Source organism: Grammomys surdaster, unplaced genomic scaffold (assembly GCF_004785775.1).
Source record: "Grammomys surdaster isolate TR1022 unplaced genomic scaffold, NIH_TR_1.0 237, whole genome shotgun sequence".
NCBI lineage: Eukaryota > Metazoa > Chordata > Mammalia > Rodentia > Muridae > Grammomys > Grammomys surdaster.
This window is the reverse complement of record NW_021604682.1, coordinates 2766806-2777641: the sequence shown is the minus strand read 5'-3', so window position 1 is coordinate 2777641 and position 10836 is coordinate 2766806. Positions and strand designations below refer to the sequence as shown.

General features: G+C 47.8%; 1 protein-coding gene across 3 annotated transcripts in view; it reads right to left on the bottom strand.

The window, feature by feature from the left end:
• The window catches only part of Rsph14 (radial spoke head 14 homolog), an 88760-nt gene that overhangs the window by 59891 nt on the left and 18033 nt on the right, over nucleotides 1-10836 (bottom strand). For all 3 annotated transcript variants that reach the window (XM_028773940.1, XM_028773938.1, XM_028773939.1), the window contains exon 4: nucleotides 8077-8195. In XM_028773940.1, coding sequence (XP_028629773.1) covers nucleotides 8077-8195 — 119 coding nt within the window. The remainder of the gene's footprint in view (nucleotides 1-8076; nucleotides 8196-10836) is intronic.

Sequence of the window (10836 nt, the reverse complement as noted above, 5' to 3'; positions counted from 1 at the left end):
GTTCTCTTGTCATTGGTGCCGTTTTTCTGCTTTGTTTTTATTTAAGAGAATAAATGTGATGTATTTAAAAGAAGGTCCTTTACCTAGGAGCGAATGAACAATAGCTAAATGTCTTGGTATTTAAAGTGTAAATTATCTATGGCTTTGCCAAATGAAGGAAGCGGGGTAGGCAAGAGATGGCACTCCCCGGTCCCTACACACTCCACGCCTGACATAGGCAGGGGGCTGCTCAGACTCCAGTGAAGGCACAGCTTGATATGCGGCCTGAAGGAGGGAGGCCTGGCTGGGACTGTGCACTCCGGGCCTTCTAGCCCCAGGGCCCACAGACACTGGTCCTGAAAGAGCCTCGGCTGTGTGTAAACACAAAGCCCTGGTACCAAGGGGATGGCACCACTGAATCCCTTGCCAAATCTCTCTCAACCCTGTATTTGGTACCCGTGTGTGTCCAAGGTCTATGTACAGAACCGCAGCCCAGGAGCTAAAGATGTACAGAGAGGGAGAAGAGCCGGTGACCCATATAAAACTCGAAGGTTGTCTACTTTAAGAAATAAAATACCCTGAACCGGAGCCAAACTCTGTCCCCGTGTGCTGTATGTGGCTCGTGTGTGGCTGAGCTCGGTGCCGTCTAGAGAAGCAGCTAGAGACGCCTTCCACCGTGAGGCCCCTCCCCCTCCCTTCATGTCTACATGCATGCACAGGTAAAGTCATTTGGGGTTGAACGTCAAGCAAGGATAAACTTAAAAGCTACAAAAGAGAAGAGAGATCTGCCAGGCCCCTGTGGTCTCCAGTGATAGAAAGTGGCAGGTGATGACGTCACTGACCCCTTCTGCTGCACCCAAGGCCCCACCCAGCACTGGCCCAGCTTGTAATCTTATTGGGACTCCTTTACCCCACAGATAACTGGACAAGGGACTCCTTCAGGTGCAGCCAGACGCCGTACAATTACAAAAATAAAACGTGTCTCTGCCAATGACCCAAGGCGACCACCTTACAGTCCCGGAAATTCAGGAAGGAGTCTAAGATCAAGGCCAGGAATCAAGTGGTGAAGGGATTCTCTCAAGTCAGGGAAACGCACTGTTCTTTGTGAGGAACCCAGGAGCAGGGTGACTGGATCCCACCCTTGCACTGCACCAGAATGAGGCAGGATACCCACAGAGAGCAGAGAGTGACCCTGAAACCACTCTTTCTCTCCAAGGAGAACTCCAGACAGCCCTGTGGGGCAGCAGACAGCCCCACAAAGGTGCTCAAATACAGACACACAGACCTGGGTCTCTGGTCCAGGTTCTACCCTCCCACCCATGTGGGCATCCCTCTCACGTGTTCCCAAGTCACCAATGGCAAGAACGCAAGGGAGGGGGCGGGGCTTTTGTTGAAGGCGATAAAAATGTTCAGCTGTAAGTCACTGAGACTAACTCTGTGCTTTTAATTCCAACTGTGAGCATCTTTAACCTAAAAATACACCACTGACGGGAAAATAGAAAGATTCTGCCTCCCTTGGTGTGTGCAGGGATGGAGAGGAGGCCTGACCCCAGAGCCCCATGGACATCTTTTCTCATGATGCCTTCCAGCCCCTGCATTAGTTCCTTGTCCGGTCGCTGCAGTGAAAATACCCAATAAAGGCAGTTTAAGGAAGGAAGGGTTTTGTTTTGGCTCACAGTCTGATGTCGCAGGCCATCATGCCGAGGAAGCCACAGAGGTAAGAGCAGCTGATCGCCATCGCATTCGTGGTCTGGGATGTCAGTGCTCGCTCGCTCCTGTTCAGAACCCAGTGTGCGACATGGTGCTGCTCAGAGTCAAGGTGTGTTGTCCCTCTCCAATTTACCTAAATCTTTCTCAGGGCTTGTCCAGTGGGTAGGCTAACCCATACAGACCCTTAGGGAGCATGCTCAGACCATACCGACCCTCAATGAGCATGCCCAGACCGTACAGCCCCTTAGTGAGCATGCTCAGATCCTTATCTCCCAGGAGATCCTGGATTCTGTCAAGTTAGCAATCGAGATCAACCATCATCTCCTCCCCGGACGCCCGTTTTGGGTACCATGCTGAGTTCGCTGCCTGTGTAGCTCACCTGTGACAGTCCTTCCTCCCTTCCCTCTTGCTCTCCACCCTCACACTCCTCAATATGTCCGTCCCTCAGGATCAGACTTAAATCCATCTCAGCCTGTCTACATGGTTTAATCCCTCTCTCACTCACCTCTATACACTTGCCCACTCCCAGAGCAGCGTAGGCAAATTCCACTAATTCGAGTCCATAAAATATAGCAGGTTCCACTGATTCATTCGCAAGGTACCGTCTGACCCATCTCCTTCCCACTAAGGGCACAGGCTGACCTAAGAGGCTCAGGAGAGGCCTACAGGGTGAATACTGATAGCCAGCTTGAGCAGGGAAACTGGTAATAGGCTTCCCAAAGGAAATTAAGTGAGAAGCTGGTGACAGGAACGGCTGACGGGGCTCGCCCACCCTCTGCTGGTACTATCTAGCCTCCCTCCCAAGACACACCGCCATCGGGGATCACCACCTTCCTCAGTGGCTTGTACGATCACTGATGCAGGGCATCCTCCATGGTTACAATGATGCTGGCGGGCTTCAACAGCTATGCTCGGCAGCGCACTCCTAAGAAGCTGTGACCGTTGATTCTGCTTTACAAAAGGGGAAGCAAAAGGGCGTGGGAAGATGGCTCAGTTGGTAGGGTGCTTGCGGCTCAAGCGTGAGGATCAGGGTTCGGTTCCCAGCGTTGGTGTGAAAAGCTGGGCATCGTGGTGTGGGTTCGTGATCCCAGTGCTGGAGAGGTGGGAAAGGCCAATCCATGGTGCTTATTGGCCAGTCAGCCTTGCCTACATTTCAGTAAAATACCCTGCCCTGGCCCCCACCAAAAAAAAAAAAAAAGGACAACCCCCAAGGACTAACATTCAAGGTTATCTGTTGCCTACACCACACATACACACACACACTCGCCTATGTGCACACACTCCAAAAATGCCAGAGACCCTAACGGGGACAAACAGTATGGCAAATGACTTGGCTAGTCGACAGCAAGAAAGGATTGTGTGTAGTCTGTCTGGGCCCTAGATAATACGAGACAGCCAGGACAAATGGGCAGAGAGTATGCCCAGATGGTACAGGGACAAATGTCATGGTGGGGGGAGAGGGCGGCACTACACCATGAGAAGGATAAGCAGCCTCCAGAGGCTGGGTGGCACCCTGAGGGACTCATCTCACCAATAGAGTCCTAACAAGGAGCCTCAGGACAGGGGTAGTTCCCACATCAGCTGCCAGCCAGCATAGCCTTGAGTCTTTCCCCAGAGGGACCAGTCCCTGTGGTAATTCCGTTTGTAATAGGCTATTTTGAACCCCCAGAGATACTATGCAAACCTAATGGAAAAGAACTGGTTAAGTCTGCTTTGCCGAAGAGAAACAGTGAGGAGAATAAATTCTGGGACCCTGGTCAGTCCCAACAGGGCCTGGACAGGAAAAGGCTCTATTCCATTGGAGGTACCTGGGGTAAGAGCGGAGAGAAAGGGGATACCCAGAAACTATGTTAGTGGGGAAATAAATAGGTCCTTTGTTGTCAGACATTATCCTAAAGGTCAGGGACAAGGGCAATTTGGACTGTCGGGCTAAGGACATATGTTGTTTTAAAACCAAAAATTCCTGCCATTCAGTTTTGCCAATGAAGACTCAGGAGCCAGATGCTGGGGCGGAGGCCTGCTAGTTCAGAGAGGCAGAGGAAGCACCCAGCTGACCTTCCTACTCTACTGAAGTCCCAGAAGGAGAAAAGCTTCTTCCTCTCCGTAACTGTCTTAAATGTCCTTCAACTCCAAAGAAGCTCTTTCTCTCTCCTGGGTTTAAGTATTTTCACTCTCTGTCAACCGGCTGCTTGCTCGGCCTCTTGACCTCTCGTTGACTTTATTTGGCTCTTGTTTACAGCAAGCTCTTGGATGAAAGGTGTGTGCTAGGTCTGAGCCACACAACTACCTGTTTACAGGAAACAGAAAGCTCTTGGGTTAAAGGGGTATGCTCGGGCTGATTTTCCAGTTCACAGTCTTGGGGGTCCGAAATGTGATTAAATATTCTGCAACAGATGCAGGTGTAGTGTCAGACGCAAGAGAAGGTTGCCTGCCTGAGACTGAGGTGTCCACAGAAGGGAAATTTTCTCCATCAGTCCGTCACTTCAGGGAATGGCCAGACCCTACAGGTTCATTCCCCTGTGAAAACAGCTGCCTAGATCCCACTCAAGCCCACTCAAGCCCAGACTCCAGGACAGCCCCTCTGCCACCCCCCCCCCCGGAGCATCTCAACCTGGCCAGATTCAAAATCACATGCAAACATCTTCCGCTGCACCCCCCTCCCACTGAGATCTAGACATGGTGCAGTCGGGGAGTGGTTTCCACAGGTGGAGGCTGTACTCCATCAGTGGCTGTTTGTTCTGACTTCTGGTTAGTCAGGGCCTGACCCTAGTCCAGGCATCCCACATCAGGGTCAGAGACAGCACGTTATAGTACCACCACTACATCTGGGCCAGAGTCTGAGAGCCAGGCACAACAGGAGGGAGCTACATGAAAAATGGACCAGGCCAAACTCACTCAGATACCCAGCCAATGCCTGACGCAGAAGATGATCCTGGGTGGACACTCAAGGCCACTAGTTTCTAGGGAATGTGACCTGGCAGCTCCTTGTGGCATTTACCTAGTCTATTTTGGTTTCTCCTCTCAGAACAGGGCAACAACCCCTTAGGACATGAGACAGGCACAGGCCCTAGTCCTGGTGCGCCCCCTGCTGGTTATTGTGGCAACAGGTCAGACCTGGGTAGCACAAGGATTCAGAACACCGGCGATGCCATGGGAGAGGTTTGAAAAACAAAACAAAAAAACTTCTAATGCTGCCATTGACAGGAAACCCCATAATATATGCTGCAAGCTAGCAGTTCAGGCTTCAGCCAACTAGCTACTGCCCAAAGTCACATACTGATAAGAGGGACCTTGAAGAGGAAATACATGCCCCACCCAAAGCCCAGCTAGGACACTGTGTGAGCACCGGAGCTTTCAGAATCCTCCCTGGTAGTATTGATTGGCAGCGAGGTCTAGAAGGAAGCCGGGCAAAGCTCCATTGGGGGGTACGACCTTTGCCAGCTGAACGGGAAAAGTAAAGTTGCCTGTTTCCTAGGAGACTAGGCAGAATGCCTTGGGGAACTCAGGATAGGTGGAACTGTTTTCTCTAGCGATCCCTACCTCATGGGGGAAACACAAAGGAAAGGCTGGTGAGACCAACTTCAAAGTGAAGACCTTTAGGGCCCACTGAATAAATAAAGAGAAGCTTACCCATCTCAGTAACTTTTCCTATCGCTGTGATAAAATACTCTTGACAAAAGCAGTCTCGAGAAGGAAGGGTTTATTTGGTCACGGACCCCAGAGTAGTCCGTTATAAGGGAAGTCACGGGAGAAGGGGTTTGAGGCAGTTGCCACGTTCGTGCTCTCGCTCAGTTAGAAAGCAGAGAGTGAACAACACGTGTATCCCACGTACTTTCTCCTCTTCGGGATCCCAGTCCAGCAGCCCAGGGCTCGATACCACACACAGTGAGTGGGTCTTCCGGCCCTAAAGAACATACCCAAGATAGTCCCTCACACGCATGCCCAGAGCTCATCTTCTAGGTGATTCTAGAGCTCAAGTTGACAATTGGGTAGAAAAGGAGCTTATTGGAAAAGTAGATCTCAGCTCCCCCAGAGGCACTGCGCGGAGAGGAGCTTGAGGTAATGCCAAGCAGAGAGATGTTTGTTCTCATTGGTCATGCCCGTGGGCAACACCGTACAACGGTGCTCTTCCAAAGCATACCATTGGGTTAGCTGACAGGATGGCACTGGCTGGGGTGAGGCAGGCTCGGAAGCAGTTCTGATATCCTGCAAAGGTGAAGCAGGCGTGCATCTGAGGTGTGGTGGCTTGAATATGCTTGGCCCGTGAGAAGTGGCACCATGAGGAGGTGTGTCCTTGTTGGAGTGGGTGTGGCCTTGTTGGAGTAAGTGAGACAGTGTAGGGGTGGGATTTGAGATCCTATGCTCGAGGTCCGCCCAGTGCGGCACAGAGTGCCCCCTCCTGGCTGCCTGGGGAAGACAGTCTCCTGCTGCCTTCTGATCAAAATACAGAACTCTCAGCTCTTTCTCCAGCACCATGTCTGACTTGATGCCGCCATGCTCCCACCATGATGATAATGGACTGAACCTCTGAAACTGTAAGCCAGCCCCAATTAGATGTTGTCCTTTATAAGAGTTGCTTTGGTCATGGTGTCTCTTCCTAGTGATAAAGCCCTAACTAAGACATGAGGCCAGCATCTCCTACACTAGCAGACTCTAGGGGCATCCCTCTTGTGTACAAGACACGTCTGTGCAGAGATGCCTACTACTGTTTCCCTGTGCAGCCCAGAAGTGGAAACAGCCAACATGGAGACATGTCATAATACATTCAAATAGAATATGACACAACGTGAGTACATCTCAAAATTTATAGCATTAGGGCCAGTGAGATGGCTCAGCAGGTAAAAGCGCTGCAGGGTTGCCACACAATCCTGGCTACCTAAATTCTATCCCTGGAATCCATGTTATTTTTTTAAAAAAGTGGATGCAGTAGCAGGCATCTGTAATCCAAGCATTCCTAAGGCAAAAATGGAAGAGGAAACCAGAATTACCCAGAAGTCCATGGGCCAGCTCGCCCAGAGTATGCAAGACAGCAGCATGAACCAGATCTTACCTTAAGCAAGTCAGAAGGCAAGAACCAACTCCCCAAAGTTCAAAAGTTGCCCTCTGCCCGCCACACATAAGTCATCGCACACACAAACACAAACACACACACACATACACACCCCAACATCATCCTCATCATCCTCATCACCATCATCAACTGTGGTGCTTTGTGGAGATATACATCACAAATATAATAATTTTTAAATGTATACTATTACTTCTTGGGGTATTTTTAAGCTGCCAAGGGATACATGCAGCAAGATCCACTTAACACAGATTTAAAATATGCAAAACAACAGTATACATTTTTATATACTGTATATGAAGTAAAAAAAAATCTATGTACATGTTGCAGGGTTATAGTCACCAAATTGTTAGTGTATCAGGGGAGACCAAGAGGAAGGGTACTGTGTGGGAAGAGATCCAGGGAGTACTTGAACTGTATCTATGCCTTAAGTGGGTACGTACAATCAGATGTCCCTTGGCAGCAGAATAGACGAACTCTAAAGCTCACTTAATGCAAATCTGAGCCTTCAAAATTCACTTTTGATTCAGAAATGAAGCACTAAATGAAAGCATGTAAAATCTTTGAGATAGTATAAACTGGATATTCACATTCTCAGAAAGCTTGAAGAGTCATAGACTAAACTGGGAATGTACGGTCCATGGTGGAGTTATGGGTCGGCACATCGGAAAGCCTTGGTTCAATACCAGTATCCCCAAAAAGAAAAAGTACCAAACAACCCAGCACATGACCTCAGAAGGGGTCACCCTGAGGAAGAAGAACCCAGACTGGGGCCTGTGGAAAGGCTTGGCGTGTTGGGAACAGGCTACAGGGCTTCTTCTTTGTGTTTATTTATTAGAAGTTAACCAAATATTGACTTATTTACATATTTAGAGGCAGACCATAGGATAGAACTTGGAGTCTTTATCCTACTTTTGAGCTACGTTCCCAACTTTGCAAAAACACATCATCACTTGGGAGGCAGGGGCAGGGGGATCTCTGAGTTTGAGGCCAGCCTGGTCTACAGAGAGAGTTCTGAGACAGCCAGGGATATACAGGGAAACCCTGTCTCAGGGGAAACACCCCCACAAAAAATATTTTTTTTCTTATATCTTAACAAAAAGGTAACTTTGTTGTTGTTGTTGCTGCTGCTGCTGCTGCTACAGATTTGAAAGAAAATCTTACTCTGATATCCAGGCTGATTCTCCTCTCTGCTCAGCCTCTGGCGTACCTGGGGGTACAGCCTGCACCCGTGTCCAAGACTGTGATCTACCGCCCAGCACAAACTGACCAGAAGTGGACCAATTTTCTACCAGATCCCATGTGCGATGCAACCCTACCTTCAGGCAACTGTGCCAGATGCTTGTATGCCTGATGCAGGTTCTCCCGGCAGAGGGTCTGGTGATCACTCAGCAGGAGCGACAGGGCTAGGATGATGTCATGATTTAAGAAGCCAACTCTAAAGAAGGAAGGTGGGTTTAGACATAAGAAGACCGTTTCAGTTTCCTTCTCTTAAGATATATTTATTCTATGTGTATGAGTGTTTTGCTTGCATGTGTGTGTGTGTGTGTGTGTGTGTGTGTATGTGTGTGTGTGTGCATGTGTCATGTACAGATGACGCCCAAAGAAGTCAGAAGAGAGCATTGGATCCCCTGGAACCGGAACCACCATGTGGCTGCTGAGGTCCTCTGCAAGAGCCACAAGTATTCGTTTGAAACTACTGGGCAAATCTCTCCAGACACAATTTCAATTCTTTCAATAGCCAAATATTGTTCTATTGTGTAAACACAGCAGAGTTTCATTATCCACTCGTTGGTTTATGGGGGTGTAGGTTGTTTCTGCTTCCTGGCCATTGTGAATAAGGCAGCAAAGAACACAAATGGTCAGTTATTTCTACGGTAGGATACAGAGTCCTTTGAGTATGTGCCCAAGAGTAGTTTAGAGCTGGACCCTGTGATAGATCTATCTCTAGCCTTCCGGGGAACTGCCACACTGATTTCCGTGGTGGCTGCACCCAGTTTGCACTCCTACCAGCTGTGAACAAGTGTTTCTCTCTCCTTACATCCACACTAACACTCATCATCGTTTTTATTTTCTCTCTTAGCCATCATGATGGGAGTAAGTTGAAATCCCAAGGTAATTTTAATATGCATTTCCCGACAGCCATGGATCCTGAAAGTGTTTTAAAATGCTTCTCGGTTATTTCTGTTTCATCTTTTGAGAACTCTCTGATTAGTTCTGGGCCTCCTTTTTTAACCTGGGTTGTCCTCTTGAGGTTTGGTTGTTTCTTGTTTGGTTGGTTTTTGTTTTGTTTTGTTTTGTTTTGTTTTGTTTTGTTTTGTTTTGTTTTGTTTTGTTTTGTTTGAGTTCTCTGTATAGTCTAGCTATGACTGGTGTAGCTCGTAAATAATTTTTCCCAATTCGTCGACCACTTCTTCACTTGAATGGTGGTTTTCTTGGCAGTATAGCTTTGTAGCTTCATGAAGTCCCATTTATTAATTATTGGTCTGACTGTCAGTGAGCTCAAGTAAATTCCTTTCTATCAGATTCAAGGTACCAGGTCTTTCGTTGATGCCCCTTGAACCATTTGGAGTTGGGCTTTGTGTGGTGTGAGAGATAAGGTTATAGTTCCATTCACCTTCATGTAGCTATCTAATTTGACTAGCAACATTAGTAGCAAATTGAAGATGATGATGGTTATATCTTTTCTCCAATGTGTATTTTAAGGCCTTTTTTTTTTTTTTTTTTGGTCAAAAACTCAGATGACTCTAAAAGCCTGTGTTTATACATGGGTTCTCGATTCTATCTGTCAGCCAATGTGTCTGTTTTTATGCCCATGCAATATGGTTTTTATTACTATAGCCCTACAATATAATCTCTGGAGAAGACCGAACAGGATCAGGTCAGTGGGCCTGCTGGGATCCATACTATCTCAGGCTGAGGCCAGCGAGATCTGCCACATTTAGAAGTCCTGGAGGTCATAAACGCACAGCACTGGGTTTCGTGAAGTGGGAAAAAAAATCTCGATTCTCCCACTTTTGAGCAGTGTCTCTGGATCCCTGTGGCCTTGACTCTTTACACCACTCTGAACTCCAGACCTGCCCCATAGGAAATGACACAAGGAACCTGTAACCCACCTTGCCTGCACTGTGGGGCTAAGCTCGCCGCCTTTCTACAGACTTCTGGGGAGACATTGCACTGGCCCAGCACCGCGAGGCCCCTCTCAGCTCTTCATTCTCTTGTCTTCTCCCAACTGACTTCCGAGTTTGCTGGCAGCCAGCTGCTTCCCTCCAGACCCATGGCTGCTGCCTTCTATGCTTGTCGTAATACCACGTAAGTTAATTAAATGTTAGGTAAGCCAATTAGAGAAAGGATTGTTTTTATTTCCTCTTGAAGCATCTTTGAATGCTTTGTAAAAACTCAAATGGGTTGCTTGAAAAATGTGAGAAATTTTATATATATATATATATGTGGACTGTTTCAATAGTGTCATCCTGATCTGGGTGTGCTTTCAAGGAATACACTGCAAATCAAACTAGTGGTATAAGAAGAAAAGACAATAGAAAACACCTCCTGATGAACCCGTATCCTAGAAAAGGCCTGGATAAGGATCTCTGAGTTCGAGGCCAGCCTGGTCTACAGAGAGAGATCCAAGACAGCCTAGGCTACCCAGAGAAGAGAAACCCTGTCTCAAAAAAAAAAAATTATCTCACATAAGAATTGGCAAGTGTCTTCTCATTTGTGTTTTGAGTTGAAGGAGCAATTTAAAGGAACTACGTTGTTTCTTTAATTCTCTGGTTGTGAACCATGTCTTTTAAGTTTAGACAATGGCATCTGGAATGGAATCTTCTGAGGTCACACTTGTCAGGGTGGGTTCAGGAATAACGGCACGTAAAAAAAAAAAAAAAAAAAAAGACACACGCCTGGCCAGTTACAATGTTTCGGCATTGGTCAGAGCTTAATCTTGCTGTATGATTTGCACTGTTCTGGAAAAGGGAAATCACAGTAGGACACGCCCATGCAGAGCTGCTGCGTTTCCTATGTCCACCCCCTACACACACACACACACACACACACACACACACACACACACACACACA